Source organism: Channa argus, chromosome 10 (genome assembly GCF_033026475.1).
Source record: "Channa argus isolate prfri chromosome 10, Channa argus male v1.0, whole genome shotgun sequence".
Classification (NCBI taxonomy): Eukaryota; Metazoa; Chordata; class Actinopteri; order Anabantiformes; family Channidae; genus Channa; species Channa argus.
In genome coordinates, this window is record NC_090206.1 from 18,664,488 (window position 1) to 18,684,232 (window position 19,745).

General features: G+C 38.6%; 1 protein-coding gene across 8 annotated transcripts in view; it reads right to left on the reverse strand.

Moving 5' to 3' along the window:
* The window catches only part of diaph2 (diaphanous-related formin 2), a 352,014-nt gene that overhangs the window by 221,763 nt on the left and 110,506 nt on the right, over positions 1–19,745 (reverse strand). For 7 of the 8 annotated variants that reach the window (XM_067517868.1, XM_067517862.1, XM_067517865.1 and 4 more), the window contains 8 exons: positions 19,345–19,453; positions 16,677–16,787; positions 14,731–14,843; positions 10,279–10,395; positions 6,439–6,557; positions 4,850–4,914; positions 3,996–4,100; positions 725–787 (listed from right to left, as the gene is read on the reverse strand). In XM_067517868.1, coding sequence (XP_067373969.1) covers positions 725–787; positions 3,996–4,100; positions 4,850–4,914; positions 6,439–6,557; positions 10,279–10,395; positions 14,731–14,843; positions 16,677–16,787; positions 19,345–19,453 — 802 coding nt within the window. The remainder of the gene's footprint in view (positions 1–724; positions 788–3,995; positions 4,101–4,849; positions 4,915–6,438; positions 6,558–10,278; positions 10,396–14,730; positions 14,844–16,676; positions 16,788–19,344; positions 19,454–19,745) is intronic. The other variant, XM_067517866.1, reaches the window with a different exon arrangement.

A 19,745-nucleotide genomic window follows, 5' to 3' on the forward strand; every position in this document is an offset into this window, starting at 1 on the left:
ATGTTTTATTATTATTCTGTTTCTTATCAGGTTGTAGAGGCCTTGTAGATGCTTTTGGACTGATGTTAATTCTGTAGGGCCCATCTGTTGCACTATATAAAAGTGAAGACAAGCCAAACACAAAGTGTAGCCCATCCAATTTGGATTCCTAGTTCTGGACTCAATGAGAAGGTCGGTGTGGCAGGTAATTAACTGTGGATACAATGTGATTAAATCTATGCCCTAATCTCATCTCTGATATAAAAATTCAATCACAAAGTGTTTACTTATGAAAATTGCATTAAACAAGCGGGACGTGTGTATAATTTTAAAGAAAAGCCCGACATTTTGTTGCAAATTGTGAATTTTTTTTAAGCATGGTATTTGTTTTGTGTGTTAGTACTTTCGAGACAAGAGAATTGCATTACCTACACTTAATAGATTAAGTAATACATTTAAAATGAAATGAAAAATTTAGGAATTGCATATCAACTGATATCAGATATGAATTCAATTTTGAGGAAATTTAAAACATATCTTCAAAATACAATGCGTAATCTGAAGTGGGGCACACATGCAGAGAGAACAGGGAGGGCCAAGTATCAGATGCATAATCAGTTAGAGAGTGTTCTCCAACAAGAGATTTGAAGCACCATGATCCAATGTATTAATTACATAACTTGAATTTGCAACTGATTAAATGAGAGATTATGAAAAGGGCCACACATGCAAAGAGGACACCCACCTTGGCTTCAGATTCCCTGATGAGTCTCTGAGCCTCTCTGAGCTCGTCTTTTTCAATAGTTAACTGTGCAGATACAACACACACACACACACACACACACACACACACACACCCACCATGGGAACACACACCACAACAGACACATAGTGCAACAGAGAGGCACAAATGGTGGTTGGTTAGACAGACAGAAGAAGAACACTAGTACACTAGAACAGGAACAGTTACTCAGGCCAAACAAAAAAGGAAAAAAGAACTGAGCAGGAGAAAGAGCATGTACATTACACAGTTAATGACAATGGTGCTACAGTGTTATATTCCTATGTTGTTTGAATGAGCTATGTGATATGCAAAAGGCAGAGTGTACTGTACTTTTACACCTAAAACAAGCTCTAATCTACCTTCAAAAGAACATCAGTGTAGAGCACTGACTGCAGCATGAAAGGAACAAGGCGCAGCATCACTGACAGTTGGTGCACCTTCAAAACCTTCTTCCATTTCCCTTTTTTCTTTTATGGCATCACAAAATACATTTCAACTTAACACTCTTAGATGTGTGACGGGCACTGATTTCACTGAGTAGTCTTTGTTTTAGAAATGTACTTATTTTGCTTTGATATTTCACTCACTTGTGTGACCTTGCCAAAAGAAAGTGAATAGGAGTGTATTCCATGTCAACTGAAATGTAATATTTTTGTGGAGTCATGCCAACACAACACCTCTTATTAAGGGCTGGGGTGAACTAAATATTTAATGTGTAATGAAAAAAAGAGATGAGTTTATTTTGCAAGAACTTTTGGAAAATCTTTGTAATATTTTTCAAAAGTGCAATATTTGAAGAAAAGAAATTCTTTAAATCTTTCATCCTCCGGGATTTCAATTTACAGGCTGTGAGATATCTTAGTAAAAGAACAAACAAGAGATATTTTCAGCAGGTATAATACGCTATGCCTTACTTTCTAAAATGTCCAGCTCCACTAACCATCATTGTCAGCTAAAGTGTTAATGTAAAGTTATATGTGAAATCGGAATGTCAGTGAAGTTAACCAGTTATTATTACAACTGAGTTAGTGCTATCACATAACAGCAACATTGTCAGTTCTGCTGTTACTGTCCGTTCAGTCAAATTCTTTAATCAGCAAGGACGAAGGCAGCCTGGCAGTAAAAGAGAAAGAAAATGGTCTACTACACCTCGAGCTCCTCTTGGGGACAAGCTGGGTCAGCTACAAGACCGCATGGTTGTTAAAACCTATTAAAGGGGTGTCACAGAGTGCTCCAATGTACCACTGCAGTGCTACATTATTCATCACACCCTGAGTCGATTCAATGAATAGCTTCCCTTTTTTTTTTTACCTGAATGGTTGAAAGCAAAGGTTTGAGGAAGGGTGGATTATTTCCACTTGTTGTGATTTCTGGGTCCTTTGTTGGTGTTTACAGGCAGAACCTTCACTCAACTCAATTGGGGGATAATCAAAAAGAAGCATCAAATAGGCTGCTTGTTACAATGCCAAAGTTCCCAAAGAAAGACACTCATTAAATGTCTTGGTTCACAAACAAGGTGAAGAGAAGAGATTCAGGCATGCGTTTGTTTAAATCTGACAGGAATTCAGTCTAGGAGATGAAAGGTTAGGGTTAGCTACCACTTCATTCATATTCAGCAAAACGGCAGTGATGGCACAGCAGCTTTGATGGACAAAATGAATGTGTGTCTTCACACAGATTTGAAGTTTCTTTGCTCTCACAGTTAATGGCTTTCTACAGCTCAGTGTCAAACATGTAGTAGGTTGCAAAAAACTCTTCCAGCCTATTCCACCTGAACTATCACAATCATCACCATCTGTGCAAATGAGTTTTATTCATTTACTGGTTATTAAAGAACAAGCATATTTTAGAAGCAAAAATTATTTTAGCCCTGCTATTTAAAATTAAATTAATTTGTGCAGTAAACTATAACTGCCCTTTTCTTAAATACAATTTTATGTTTAATAGTAAGCACATACGTAGGTAGGTATACAGTATTTATGTTTTGCATACAATGAATAAACTGTAAACTCCTTGTGGTCACATTCATGTCAGTTTCTGCCAAATACATTGAATATTTCCTGCTGAGGTTAATGTCTGTTGATGTGCGGCTCTCCAACAGTAACCGCTCTTTGAAGGCGCATTCAGACAAACAGAGGAAGAGAGAATTTGATTCTCCAGGGCTTCTCTGCTCTACACTATCTGTAAATGCACCACAGTCAGTCTGTCTTCAAAAGATAGAGGCCTACCAGCAAAGGGTCAGGGGAAGGTGTATGATAGGGAAGGAAACACAACATAAAAAGCAGGGAGGGAAAAAGGGAAGGCAAAGGTAACAGAACCTGATGCATTCAGATCTGACAGAAAGTGGAAGAAGGAAGGAGCAAGGGAGAAAAGGGCGAGCGGGCGGAGCAGGTGGAAAGGAATCTCATTAAAATGGGTGTGCAGTAATCAAGAGTAGAGTGACTGATGAGCCAGTTTGGGTAAAAATGCATGTAGCAAGGTGCGACACAGCAATAAGGTGTACGAAGTGCAGGATTGAGAAAACTCAGTAATGCTTGGAACACATATGCAGGTAGAGTTTATCAGAAGCGGAGTGCCAACATGAACAACCGGAGATGAATGTTTGAAAGAAAAAGCAATCTCTGAAATATATGTAGCCATACCATCTATCAATGCTGGAGTATATTAAATTCCCTAAGCAGGAAAGCAAACTGCCCTTTTGTCCCACAGCAGTCCTAAAGTGTTTGAAATTGGGTTAAGGGGGAAATAGCAGTCATTTTCTGTGCTCAAAATGGAAGGTTTTGCTTGCGAAGAAATGATGTGGAGGCCAGGAAAAGAAATGCAATCCATCTCTGCAATGATAGAATTACATAGGAAAAGCTTCAATAGAACAATTCGCCCATATAAAGAGCTTCAACTTAAGGAGATTGACCCTTTATTAAATCAAATGTTCTTGCATGGATGATAACTCCCACTTACAGCAGCAGCACATCTGTAAGTGGACTGGAAAGCAATCCGTCTGACCAAATCAGTCCTTTTACAAGTGGCCCCATTACTTTTCATTGTTATTACCGTTAGCCCAACATTATTATTCTGCATTCTGTAAGTCAGTTTTTCAATTAAAACGATCCATCAAACTGATTGTGTGTGTCTTCTTTTTCTCTTTTTTGGGAAAAACATATACTTTTTTGAAGTTCTTTGGGGCATGTAACACTGTTTTGCAGAGTAGTGGGATTTCTCTTTATAGATTTACCTGAGACTCCAGGGTCTGGATCTTCCCCTCTAACTCTTTGATTCTCTCTTCCTTCTTTTGAGACTCAGCCTGGGCCTCCTGCCGTGCACTGAACTCCTCATCAAACTGCAAGAAAAGAGAGACAAGTACGTCTATGCACACATAACAAACGTGCACTGATGTAAACACATACACATAGGTTGGCGAGCAGCAGGGCTTCTCAAGAGAATGGCTACAGGGCACATCAACAGACACCAAAACGCGCTGTCTTACACTCACTGGCCATATTTCTATTCATAGTCCTCATGGCCCTTGAGCCCTGTTGTCCTTTTTCTTTGTTTTAGACCTAGCTTTCATGTCTGTTGATGGATCTAACCTTTGCAGAAACCAAGACATGTCGCTACAATGATTTCACTGGCCCAGCTGGGTGCATGGTGGGCCGGTGAGACAGGACTCTTGAAGAAAAAATACACAGGACCCCCTCGGTGTTGTCAGTGGTAGTAAGAGCCTTAAAATACATTATGGTACACATACATGCAGGGGAAGGCTTTTTAAAATAAAAATAAAAAAATTAATTAAACAATTAATTCGATCCCATTATATGGAAATGTAAGATAAAGGACTAGCTCAAAATGCAGATCAAAAGAGTCTGCATACAAGTTAACTCTGCTCAGGCACTGTGCACAAATAAGTATACATCACAACATCAGCATTGATTCTTGTAATGCTGATACGGATCATGTAGCGTCACAGCCAGGCATTGATCAGGGCATGGAAAATCAATAGCTTGTCTGGGAGCTCTGAGGAAGGAAAAAAAAACATTCCTGATGGGAGCTGGCCAACCAAGGGGGCTGTTGGAGTGATTAATGTCTCACCTTCTTGGAGTACTCTGCAGCCTTCTCCTCACTCTCCTCAACTTTGGCTTTATCCACACACTGATCTGTAACACAAGGCAGCTTCACTAACATCATAGTTCAAAGACTTCTGTGTGTGCAAGTCACATCATTTGCTGCTCCTTTTTTCAATTAGACCCTTTTAAAAAATATTAATATTACTTAGGCTTGGAAATCCATCTTGAAACTCTGTCAATTTCATGGCAGGCTAAAAACTAAAAAGGCCTTAAAATGTCATGTCTGGATGCTTAAAAGTATTTGGAGAAAAACAAATGCCACTTTACACTGTTTAAGGTGAAGTATGTATCCCTTTTCAGATAACATCTTTAGTGGAACTAATATGCATACAAATAAATATCAAATCTATGTGATTAAACATAAAAATACTGAATAATAAAAGCAAAACAGCTTTAAAAAAGCTTTAGCAACCAATGTTAACCATGTTAAACTTTTGATGAAGACACAAGAAAAGAAAAGGTGTTTTCACACGCTCACTGCCTGCCTTACACACAGTGAAATCTGTCACGCTATGCAAATCTGGAATCTTCCTATTTTCTTGCTGTCACTGACATACCTGTCTATGACAGAAATACCTAACCCGGAACTTGTAAGTAGTTGTATGTTGTTTGTGGGCGTGTATCTAGAATCTAAGTATAGGAACAAATAAGCCTTTCTGCATTTTACTTCGATTGCATTGAACCACTTTAACCACGCACCTTTTGTGAATTTTGTGCATTAGTTAGACACGGAGTGCAAGTTGCAAATGCATATTGCGAGATCACACATCACATCACACATTTTTCTCTGGAAAAATAATTGTTATTAGGAAACCACACTCTGCTGTGAATGAAATTTTTGTATTAAAGTGGGAAGGGAACTTTCAAAAAGTGGAAGTGACATCCAACTCCACATAGCACATCCTTAGGAGGTTTTTTTTTAACAACTGATTTAATCTTGGTAAAGTGAGTCAGAAAACTTCTTTAATACAGCATCAGTTCTCTGTGGATAGGTTTAGAAACTTTTAATGACCCTCTGTTGGCAAGTCACAGAACTGATAGTGACACAACAGAGAAAGACAAAGTGGTGCGTTTCTTTTCTCTGTTTGAAAAGATTCCATTAGCAATGCAGTGCAAATAGATGTGTTCTCTATGAATCTTGGAACACAGCTGACAAATACGCTAAGTGAGAAAGATGACATTTAAAATTATTCAGAATAACTTAATTTGTTTTACCAGATATAATATATTATTCATCAATAATTAGATACCCAATCCTATGTGTCAAGCCACCACAGGTGTTTGCCAGAAAAATCTCAGGGGGATCTTGAAGGATAATGAGAATGACTGTGAAGTATCAAAACATTTTTAGCAACATCAGTGATATACCCCCTGCAGCACATAGTTTAAAAAGAAAAGAAAAAAAAACTGATCTAGAAGATAATTTCAGCATGTTAAGTTGTTAACATGTGTCTTTGCAGCTTGTGGTTAACATTTACTTGCATTACTCATTTTTGCCTTTTGCCAACAAGCGTGTTCGATTAACAAGTGAAGATCAGATAAAAAAAAGTGTACCAATCAGATGGGTGAAGTCCACATCCAATCTTTTACTGTAGCCAAAGTCAGGGTCCATGCCACTGCGATGCAGAACCACCTGAGACACACATTCTTCTATCACCTTGTAATACTGAGGCCTGAGGGGTCAGAAAACATAAAGCAGAACAATTAGACAAGCCACAGAAAGATATGAGTGACACAAACTCTACAAGGCTAATTAACCACAAATGATCCCCCTATGCAAGCTAGAGGTCACAAAATGCCATGTCAAAAAGGGTGGTGTTGGAGAAAATGGACACCCTATTAAATTTGATCACTTGCTTCACCCCCATCATGAAATTAACAGACTAATGTGCACAAAGAACACAAGTCTTTGTTAGTCTGTACGTTTCAAGGTGACAGATGGTAGCCAAGGCTATGCTTGCCCTCTTGCCTAATTTGCAATCATCTTGGCCAATTAGAGCAACCGTAAAAACTGAAATGTAAATCTAATCAGTGTAATGTGTGTAATTGAAAGCACAATGACCGGGAAAACATGTCAGCCAGTTAGGAGTGTGTCTGAGTGTCCCATTCCACCACAGGTTAGTATGCGACCTTTTCTCAGTAACATTATCAACTTTAATTGCAAGTGACATTTAGCAAATACAATGCCAGCTTAAGCAGAGCTGCAAACTGTGAAACAATTATTTTCACGCATGACACTGACCAGAAGTTCTAATTCACAACAGAAACAACTTTGGTTTGTTTTTTTCTTTATTCCTCATAAGAAAGAGGCTCTTTTTCTTCTTAATTTTAAGCTGAGAGTAAGATTGACCCAAGACGATGCGCTGGAATAACACCTTAATACAATTATAAAAACAATTCTATAAACTGGGAGCAACAACAATATCATTGTTCACCTGGCTATGACAAACTAATTGTTGAGACTTGTTTGAATGGCTGAGCAATCAGCAGCTGGAGCAGGGACCGTGTTCTGATTCAATAATCGCATCAACTCATTTCATCTCCTCTTTAAATAAATGAAGTTTCCTAGTAGGCAGAGTGGACGCTATGTTATACAATGTGCCCAAAGACCAACACTGTACATCAGTAAAAGACACATATCCTTTTATTGGTGCCTGTTATTTTGCTTTCATTTACAGAAATTCTGACAAAGTAAACATTGGTATCATGGCAAACTTCAGCCTTGGCAAGATAACAAAACACTGAATAGCAACAAAAGGCTGTAGTTAATGTTTTTTAAGCTTTCTGAGATTGTCAGATTGATTTATATAATTAAAAAAATTGAAAAATCATAGATGCCCCAAAGATATTTTGTGACAACTTTCATCCAGATAAGAACCTCAAAGTCTGATCAAAGCCTGCCTGCCTGATGGCTCAGCATGAAAGCATGAAGGGGTGGGAGCACTAATGTTACTAAAATGTAATAACTGATTCAAGCAGGCAGAACTGTGGATAAAGTGTCTGTTGCCAGCTGGGTTAATTTCTTGGAGACCAAAAAAGCACATATATCCAAATATGTGTCTGAGTTAAAAGTATCACATGTGAGAGCAACTTCTTATTAAATGGAATTAAGTTTATCTCCAAGGCTTTGACTAACTGTTGCCCACAAATTCAAAGGCTATGTTCTGTCGGTACCTTGTGGGTGGACAGGCCGTATCATTTTATGAACAGAAATATGAAAGAAGACAAAATTCTGAGCCAAAGTAAATAAGAATAAATCAGCATTTAGGTGTAGTGTTTTGAAAGCATGAAATGCCATACATTAGCTTGAGCTGGCAGATTCGCCCACTCACGACTGGAACAAGCTAGTGAAAGCTCACACATCGCCCTGCATGGCTTAAGCACTGTGGCACTCAGCTTACGACTGTCACCAGTGTACACCACATTATTATCTCAATAAGCCGCCCTATTTTCCCTTCGTCCTCCAACCTCCACCGCTACCAAGCAGAAAGGGGCTGGGTGGAGATAACTAGAGATGGAGAGAGTGACCCAGAACTGTCAGGCCCCTCCAAAGTAGGCAGGGCTGGGCTCCAGAAGCTAGCATATGTCCCCTGCATCATTCCCCACCTCTTCTTTTACTTTGGCGCCTTAATTTCTTCCAATGATAGCTTGCAGTTCATCACGGCCCCAGCCACTTGATCCAGCTCTGCTCCACATAACCAATGTAATCCCCATATCACCAGGCTCCAAAAGAGCAGATCTGCTCTATATTTACTGGGTGGGTTTGATGTGCTCTCATTCATTAGACTTGCAGTAAGAGATTAATTATCAAAAATAAACCAAGCCCCTGAGGGGAGAGCAACAACTAATGTTATGTTAGAAAGAATGATAGTAGACGGCGGTTGAACACTGTGCCCACCCTCGACTGTCTTATTATTAGAATATGATTCATAATATGTAATGAACTGTTGCTTGAGACAAGAATCAACATACTGTACCAAGAAATCAATCAATTTAAATAAATGTAATGTACATACAACTTCAGATGTTGTTTCAGGTAGAACACATGTCCCTTCGATCATGAAGCCAAAGTCTGTCACCCCTTTCTATAATACAAACTAATAATAAACTTGCTGATAAATGATTTCACACAACCTGATCTTCCAGTTTGTTTATTTCATGCTGTGGAATTACTATACTTTTTCACATTCACTTAGTTGTATCCACAACATGAAAAAAAATAAAAAATCAAATAGCATGTTTTGAAAATAGCTGTATGTACTGCAACTCTGCATCTGCTTTTATTCAAATTCTACAGTGATGATTTATGAGGAATGAATGCTTCAGTTAGAAAGCACTTCTGGTATTAATGTTTATGTGTGCACCTGCATGGCTTTGTGCTGGAGAATGGACAAAAGTATATCAAAAACATACAGTATATTTAAAAAGATCATCAGTTTTTCCTGAGAACTGGTTCTGATTCTTTCCTATTGCTGGTTACAAGGGAGACATGGACACTGGAGCTAAGGTGGACGTGGCTGTAGAAGCTGGTTAATGTGAATTCTATTTCTCACATCCTCCGAATAGACGAGGAATACATTATTCATAACTCCAAGAGAACAGCAACTTGTCTATGATAAATTCATCTTCCTCCTCTCATCCTCCCTTCGACTTCCAACTTTTTTAAAAGTCTTATTTTTGCAAAAAGGTCTGACACAGCAGTGAATTCATCAGTGTCACTCCATTCAGACGAGTGGTGGCTTTCCTGCCCAGTGACTGACATATTTGCTCTTCAAAGGCAAAGCGGAGTGCTAACACAACAGTTGCTTAATAACATCAAATGACAAAGTAATACCGTGCCCCTATACTGATGATGTATACCTTTTCACTTTTACAAACAATGGAGGTCAGAAAAAAAGAGAATAGTTTCCCTTAAACTGGGCTAATCTTTCATTTTTATGCCAACTAAGGGTAGTTCCAAGCTATCTGCACAGCTTCTGTAATACACAGCTCCTTAAAATTCCCTGTATGGTGCAAAGATTACCGAGCACCCGGTGCTGGGTGTGGATAATAGTTAAACAGACCCATAACATTAAATCATGCTCAATTTAAGGCCAACAAGACAACCAAATAATCTCAATTAGTGCGTCATCTCCATGTAAAAGTATAACTTAAAACTAAAAGCCTGATGGGCTAATTATTAGTAAACAGTATCACATTCACATTAGCTGCCACTTGTTGTACTTTGTTTTGTTTTTTTTTATGAGCCTGCATGGTGAGTTTTAGCACCTATATATTTTTATAATGCATTCTATTATTTTAAAAAACTCTTGAAGCACACTGACATGCCTTCAAGCAACATGAGGTCATCATTCAATAAAAGGTCAGTGAGATGTAAAACCACCTGGTACTTGCCTGATATAATAGTCATTCCTGATGAGCAGTAGGTGCTGAAGGATTGACAGGAAGTAGGTCTCCGAGGCAGTGTCTTTCACCATATTGGACAGGAGATGGTACACCTCATTCATATCAGTGCAAAAGCAAGGTTAAGGAAAACAACTCTGTAGTGTGATTGTGCTACATTTTAAACTAAAACTCTGTTAAAAGTTAACATCTTAAGAAGACATTCCATTCAGGGTTCCCATGCTTTGAAAGAAAATCATTTTAAGGACATTTCCAGGACACGGTCAGCAGCATAAGTCTGGTATATCAAATGGAGATTAAGCTTGCGACCATCAAGGCCCCCAATGAAGGGTTTTCATTTACTGTACCAGTACTGTAAACGTTTTAAACTGTTGAGCTGTCTAGAATTTGTTTATGTAAAAAACACTCTGATCACTAGAAAAATTTAAATACTACACTATTACACTAACCTATCAAGGCATGAAGGAGTCCTCTGGTGTCTGGCATGAAGGCGTCGGCAGCATATCCTTCGAATCCTGTGGGTTGCGACGGGGGCCTCCACGGATTAAACTTATTCTTACATTGCATACTAGATTCAAGATTCTTGATCAGATGGAGATCTAAAGAATTTGAGGCCATGGAAAAACCTGGAACTCAATTTCTGCACTGTGGCAGGGTTCTTCCTGCTGAAAGAGACCACTGCCATCAAGGCATACTGAACATTCTTCAGAGCATTACACTGCCTTCACCGGCTCGTCTTGTTACCATCGTGCATACTGGTGCCATGTCTTTCCAGGTAAATGACACACACAACCCACACACGTCTACATGATTCATAGAGTCAGGAGGTTTCTGCAGTGGACAAGGGGTCAGAGTGGACATTCTGACTGCTCTGGCTCTACAGCTTCAGACTGTACATAGCCAGCTGTACTGCACTGTGCGATGTGGCTTTTGGAGGTTAGTGATCAGTGCTTGCTGGGAGAAACCCTACAGGGCGTCAGCATCGCCACAGCAGATCATTTGTCCGCATGTTGATTGGGCACAATTTTTACGCCGGACGCCCATCCTGTCGCAAACCTCCCCAATTTCTACAGGGCTTTGGACCAGCGCTTGGCAGATGGGGATCGGAATGGGCTGTTGGGGGTTCAGTGTTTTGCTATGGGAGGAGTGGGGCACGTACCTTCGACCCTATGGAGGCTACTCTCCAACTGAGCCACTGCCACCCATTGTAGCTGCCCTGAGCTCATACGTTTGCACAAATTAATGTATTAATCTGTATCCATGTTCTTTCTAAAGATGTATTGTTAGCAAATCAAAAATTTCAGACTGGCAAAACATTAACAAATGTCAACCATTTTCCAGGGGTTATGATTGGATAACAGGTCTGGAAACAGAAGTATTACTTCTGTAATTCTCCCATTTTCCATGAGTTTTCCATGACTGGATAACAGGTCTGGAAACAATCCAGGTTTTCCAGGATACATGAAAACAATTTGAGTTCGTTATTGAGGCATATTCAACTCCTGTAAACATTTAAAATTGTCTTAGTTACTGCTTCCTTTGTAACAATGTATTTCTTTTCCACAGTACTTCACCTTTCCTGACAGGCAAAAGCAAACAGAGATGTGATTCCTCTTATCCTCTCACTCTCAGGGGAGTGTAAATAGCTAACTTGAAGAGTGGGATTGGCAATAAAGAATGCTCACTCTTGTTTACCTGTCACTCGAAACCTTTTGAGATAGAGGAAATTACTTACATGAGAAACTCACTGATTTCAATGTTTAAACCAAAAATCATTTGCAGGGCAAAAATATAGCTGAGGTTTAATTCACAGATTGAAACTGACATGTACTCAGGAGCAAAAACTTGTGTTATTAAATTTGCAAAAGGTATTGATTATATGTCTTTGTCTTATTTCCCCAGGAAGAGGTAGTGATGGCTTTGACATCTGTCTTACTATTTATTGTTCTCTGTTTAAATATTATATACTACATATGTAGTTGATTTGTATTTTATTTCGATAGCATTTGTTAGTGGGGCAAGTACAAAATAAAATATTTGTTATTCATTTTAACTTTTCAAGAACTTATACCACATAAATTGTATAAGCATGTTAATCTAATCCCATTCATTTCAAAATTCAATATATACTGTATATGTATGTGAAAAATGTAGTACAAGATTCATTAAGAAAATAATACATTTGTTTTTCTAACAATTATAATAGTGTTTTAAAAGTGTAGCTCTGTGAAGAAAAGAACTTAGGAAAATGAACCCATTAAATACATTTTCCTGTGATTTACCAAAGGAGAATGTTTAGAAAAGTGCAATAAGATATGTGGACACGGGCAGAAAAACTATAATGACAACCTGACTGCCATCAAAACTTGAAGCACTGGTCCTGACAATGTGTGTTAAAATATTTACACAGTGCAATAAACTGACTCCAAAGTGATGAAGTGACATTTTAAACACAGTGGCAGCCTGTGTTTTAAATATGTTGCCTTTTGCTTTTTGTAAAAAAAAAAAAGGTGCATGCACATGCAAAAAACTAAATTCTTAGGTAGTCGACTATGTGGATCCACATAAAATTAAAGTCAAATTAAAGCCAAATAGTAATTCTACAAAAACTATTAAAACTGATTTGGGGGATATATTAATGTCATGGATCAAAAACACCTGACAACCAAAGATTGGAAGTGGTCTACCATATTTTCACTGCATTTCATTTTTCTTCAGATTACTGTACAGCTAATGAATTAAGATTTTGTGAGATTATCAATAATAATAATTATTTTTAATAAAAGAAACATGACTTTTCTGGATTCTCTATCATCTTACCATGCTTGTGCAATTCAAGTAGATCAATTCTTTTAAATACTGTTTGACACGTTTCCTATTAATTTCAACAACATCTGTAATTAAACTCCTACCCCATATCAAATTTTAGAGAGAGAGGGATGGGAATAAAGGCTCCACTAAAGTATCATTTCCCTCCCTTGTGTTAGCCGAGTATGAAACCTGGGAGAATTACCAATCCTGTGAGATTCAATTATAGCCTCGCCACAGCAGCATTTGAGAGGACATGAGAAGGAGCTGAGACTGGGAAAGTATCCAACTAGCTTCATCTATCACTAAGCTGCAGACATAAACCTAATGCAGAATGCCAATCTATTCGATGACACCCCCCCATGTGCTCACTTTCTCACTCTGTCTTTACACTATCTATTCAAATAATGAATAAACATGAGTGGCAGTCGAGTGTGATGTAGGCCAGTCAGCGGTGCGGTCAATCAATCACCATTCCACACCTCATTAATATTTATTAGTGGCCTGGAGTCACCTCCGCGGCACCTGGACCTGAGCCGGACGCAGAGGAGACGAGCCTCTCCAGGTTAATATTCATGAAACTACTGGGAGAAACTAGACATATATGCAATGTTCAGGTTGTAGACATACTACCTGCCTGATATCATGTATGGATGTGTGTGTGTTTGTGTGCTATAGGCACGGGGACACAGGGTAGCCGAGGTATTCGAGTCATGCCCAGAGCTTGCAGATCAATACCAAATTGTCCTTGGAAACAAACATTGGGTCTTCTCATTTGTGAACCTGCTCAAGCACATCATTAATCCAGGTGCACTTTTTTCCCTTCCATCATCTCTCTCAACATACACATACACAACCTCCTACCCTCACAACATGTGTCAAAAGAAACTGTCACTCACAGCAGCACATTGTGTCTGTACTAGAACTGTGGGATTTGGTGGAAGAAATACATTGCAGGAATGAACATCTGCATAACAATGTCAGTGTCTGGTTTGTCTGCTCACAATGTCAGCCATTCATACATAGCCTTAGAGAAGATTTGTGAATTATTAAAAGGATCTTCTCAGAAATGCTTGAAGAAGTTTCCAACTTGGGACTATATTACTGCTCACCTAATTAACATCTGCTCTGCACTTTTGGAGTTAAATGGACATTGGTAGAGAGCTAGAGGAAGAAAATTCACATTTCTAAAACAGAAGAGAGAGACACGGACAAAACCTTAAACATATAACTCAATATAAAAATATTTATGTGTGCTGTGCATTATAAATGTTTCTAGAGGGAAAACAGGGCAATTTTATGTCTTCCACATGACTTACAACATCCTACTTAACTGAGAAAGAACAGAGTGATGAGGTAAAGAAAAGGAAATGGAAAAGAGGAGAAGAATAAATAAAAAAGAACAGTGGAGATGTGGGAGGTTAAGATGACAGGGTTATGTACCCAGTATACCTGGTCAGAGATGGAGCTGAATATTGTGATCCAGCTCCAAAAAATCCCTCTCTAATGAACTCAAGTCATGAGGGGCTTCAACTGTAAAGCTCGACCAAACCCACAATATACACTCATGTCTTGCTGCTAGTTATGCAGGCCTATTCAATGGTATAGTCACACAGAGGGAAAACAAAAGGATATTCCATCTCAGCACGGATGTCATCCAGGCGATGGGAGAGTTCAATGGAGTCCTCTTCTTTGTTCTCATTGAACACTTTCAGCTGGATGTCGAGCTCTTCTGTCTCTTTGAGCTCCTAGAATGAGTTACACATGCAGTAGACTTTTGAAAATGTGAAGTTATATAAAGCATCTTTGTAATGTAGATCATAACAGCCACAGGACCTACAAAGAATAATTTGGATATAGCTTTTTAACAATTTACTACTCCAGTGTTTGTATGTTGTACAAATACTCGACTTTGATGTTGCATCTTGTCAGAGCTTTACTGTAATGTTACTGTTTACCAGAACTATTCTGAAATTAAGTACTAGAGTATTAGTTTCTCTATTCCAGCTTTAGTGAGGACTGTCTCACTACGTGTTCCAGACAGTACATATTACTGCACACCTGTTCCAGCCACAGGAGGCTACAGGAATGCTCTCTATGAATCACAGGCAGTAGAGTTTACCGACAGAGACAGGGCCAAATGTAACCCAATTTCTGCAGGTATCAATCAGCCTGCACCATTTTGTGGGTACACCATTTGTCTTAAGCAAGAGTGGTTCAAAGGGAGGTGTACAAAGGCACAAAAAGAAGAAAAGAAGAGGAGGAGGGCCAAATACACGAGTCAAGGACTACAAGAACAAAACAAAGTGTGCTTTCTTTTCAGTGGAGAGTTTTTGTTTGCCAACAGCTATGCTGACTCCTGAGCATAACTCATAATTAGATGAAAGAGTGTCAGTTTGAATGTTGGCATAAAAGCGGTGAACGTGGCATTCGTAAATAACTCATTCATATCAGGGGGAAGAATTGCAGATAATTAAAGTAATGATAGTAATAATCAACAGGAGCAGCTGGGATGACTTATTAACAACTGGCTCTGTGACACGTTCACCCCACTCACTACAAATGAGAGCTTGAGTGATGAGCTGGAGCTTGTTTGCCATCGCCTCATGTGAAGATGTGTTGTTGAGCTTGTTGATAATGATGCCAGGGTGACCTGTGTGAGGAGGTGGTAGCAGTGCCACACTCGACACAAGCTAATACCACAAGCAAATACTCTTGCATTTAAGACTGATAGTACAACTAATTAATAACCTATTCTTATTTCTATTTCTTTTTCAAGTGACATGTCAAGCGTTTGTGATTCCAAGTCACTAACTTAGTCTGCATTCAACTATTATTTTTACACCTGGGGTATTTAGTATGAAATTTTAATTATCTCTTTTAAATCAAGAATAATCTTCTAAGAGAGCATTTTAAAATGACAATAAAAAAATCTGAATACAATAACCATACGTACACACACACTCACACACACATACAGTGACTCGTTTATACTCCGCTATACTAGCAGTGTGTGTTTATATATCAAATTATAAGAGCACATGAAGTACACTCACTCACACCACATCATTATATATGTCATAAACATTTTACTAGAATAACTTCGTTTGCTTGTCCTATACTATATTTTTAAACAGTCTACCACTTTAATTATTATTTTCGGTGGTACATACACACACTGGCTTTTTTTTTCTTATATTGAGTTTGCTTTTAATCATACAGTACATGAATACTACTCAAACTGTATTTCATTTTGCTGTAAAGCCACCAATCTGCTAGATGGAGTTATGGTTTCCACTTGCCCTCAGGCGGACGCATATGTGCATTACGGATGCTGTATTTGCATATGCAAACATGTTCCATTTGTATATTATATTATTATAAAAGGATTACCAAAAGTGAAACAGTACTGTTTATGACAGGAAGGTTGAATAAACTGACTGAATCGGACTGGTGCCGAAAATATAAAACAATACTTTGGGCCACTTCTCTTTTTACAAAGTCAGGAAAAAAATATGAACTTAATTTTTAATGCATGTAAAAAATCCAACTATGTGCTCTCTGATAGCTTGATTACTCACAGGAAGGATCTTCTTGAGGCCACATCTTAAGAACTCATTACGCAGATGTATCCGGAAGTCCAAATCGTCAGGAGAGGTAACCAAGGCATTGATCAACTGCATGCAAGCAACCTGTGGTGGAGCCGAAAGGACAGAAAATAAATCTTTCTTATACAACATACAAGTGTTCCGATAAGGTTATGGAATTCAATTGAATGTTCTGTTGTGTTCTCTTTAATGTGTGTTTTGGAGAGTTTATTCTGTCTAAAACTTTCCTTCTCCCACCCAAAACTAGAAGACTACAATGATAAGGGAAACAAGTAAAGGAAAAGAGGGATAGTTCAGAAGGGAGATGGCAGATGGGGGTTGGGAGAACAGGTCGGGAACATCTATTGACTAGACGTGCATTATTAATGGATTTATTGGTTTGAAAAAGTCTCCAAGTGTAAGCCTGTGTGTTTCTCTGTGTGTGTTGGGTGGAAAAGGGGGTTAAGAGGAAATTGTTGATGAATTATAATGAGCAGTAAGGTGTTTCTGGGGAGCATACCATGTATAAGAAAGTTTTCCTTGGACAGACAATCGATAGCAGGGTGAAGGATTCCCGAGGAGGATGTGAATTGCTACCTTGACCCTGTACTGTTGTCTTGTATGTGTTATTAATACAAGCCACAAAATGTCTGTGTGGTATCCTGATTTGGTTTTATTATTTTTCGAAGTTATTATTTTATTATTCAAACTCTTGCTTTGCTAAAATTAATGGCTGAACTACTACTACTTATATACCTGTATGAAGGAAAATACACTGTATCAATCACAGCAGATAATGCATGTAATATCTATAAATATGAAAAAATACTGCTTTTTAACTCTGATTTTGTTTCTCCCCTAAAAGTGTTTCCACATTTTTTGTTCCTAAATTTTCAAATTCAAGTCATTTAAAACATTAGAACTACAGTAAAATAAACCATATCTATGTTTACTGTATTGTACTGTCCTGATAAGTAGCAGAGGCACAACTTGGGGGAATTTTTTATATCATGCAATGTAGATACTGCATGTTCCCTTGTAAAAGCACAAGCTTGTTGCAGTAAGGGATGTATGTGCCGTCAGTGTCAGGCAACAAAAACATGACAGACTCCTCCATATCGAAGAAAGCGTTAGAGGGCCTCGAAGCAAGGGCTATGCACTGAAACCTGACATGTTACTGTATACACCAGAGGCCAGATACATAAAAGAAACTCAACCAAATCTTCACAGAACCTATGTGACTGAAGAAAGCCATGGAGCTCATGAAAAATTCCTTCTATTCTCCTGCATACAGATTGATACTTACATCAAGCACCTCGAACATACATCAGTCATATATTCTGGAGTAGGAAGCTGTTAGGTTGGGGCTGGGGGCATTAGCAGTGTTGGGTTTACAGCTGCAGTGGTGCCATATGGGGGTTCTAAACATCGTAATTAAACGTGGTACTGCAGGGACGGTTTGAAAGTTGAAATGCAGAGTTTCTCTTCTGCTCAGCAGATGAGCATAGCCTGAACAACGGCAAAACACATTTTAATCGCATTAGCAAAGTGTAGTTCTACAACCCATCACAGGTTTTGGATTTAAAAAAAAGTCTATTAATTTCCTTGAGCCCCCTGCATCAGCAAAGCATTTTAATTTACTTCACAATTAGCAGAGCTTCATTTCATTAATGGCAAAATTTAAAGGAAAAACAACAGCCTCCTAATAAAAGAATATCTACTTTCTCTTCCACCACCCGCCTCATCAGTTTTCTTCATGCCTTTTTCTTCATGACTTCCCAATCTCTGCAGTTAAAAAAGTAATTCCTTAACTAATTTCCTACTTTTGGTTTCACAGAAACATGTTTTAAGTGGTGTTTTTATTGCTGTTGTATAGTTTTTTCCTGCTGCTGAAGAACACTAGTGAAAATGAAGAGAGGTATGGTGCTTTAGTTGCCCTTTTACACCAAGTCCTTTGAGAAACAACTTGACAGCGGCATAGAAAAAAGCAAGGGGAAGTGTTTGTAAGATGTGAGAAAAAATGAGCAAGGCAGTGAGAGGAGCAGAAAATGTAAGAATGAAAGAAGACTAAAAGCTTAGAAGAACTCAACTTCTCTGCTTTTTTATTGTTATCATTTTTGTGGTGTTCACAGAAAGAATGGGTTCAGTACCGGCGCTGAGACGAAGGGGTTTTTGATTAAAGCACTGATGACTGAGCCCTAGGCGCATTTCAATAGCCCTGCGATCACATCCCATCAGCAGCTAGAGGTGTTGTGTACTTGACAAGTGGACACAAAGACACAGAGGCAGAGACATACATGTGTACAGAGACGGCTGAGACACAATGGGCCCCAGAGTGACAACTGTCAATTTCAATCTTACCTGGAATCAAAGTTTTTTAATCACTGACACTGGACTCTGCCAGGTGTGTGTCCACTATAGCTAGCATGAATATATATGGGTTATAATTTAGCCCATACACAAATTCCTGAAAGGTGTTAAACTGAATAATACAGACTTCAGTATAGTACTTTAAAATAGCTTAGTGGATACTGTATTCGTCAGTACATTTGCCACTAAACCAGGAAGCTCCCTTACACTTCAAAAAGAAATCATCTTCTAAAAGTGCAGTAATGAATGTTGAGCAGAAACTTTAACAGCTTGTTCGTGTGTGATTCCAAACCTGGAGCTGCTGAGCTTCATGGTTCTCCAGTCCCTCCACAATTGGAGCAAATCTCTCTTTATTGTTCCTCTCTGCAGCTATTGTCATGGCAGCTAAAATCTTATCCAGGCTGAAAGAAAACAGAGCAGGGAGAGGGCAAACACAAAAGTCAACAAACACTTTTATCACCTCACTGACAGGACATTTACTCACATTTTTCAGCTCAAAATCCATGTATCTCATCTTCCCTTGTGTGATGATGTGCACATTTACTCGGCCAGTCCTTGGTCATCCTGACAAATGCTACTGTTTCCATTGCTTTGTATGCTATCTGGTCAATTACGCCAGCAGTATCCAATTTATACTTCATCATGGTTGTTACTAAGGTGATGCTGGACAACACAGGGTTTTACCGCAAATGT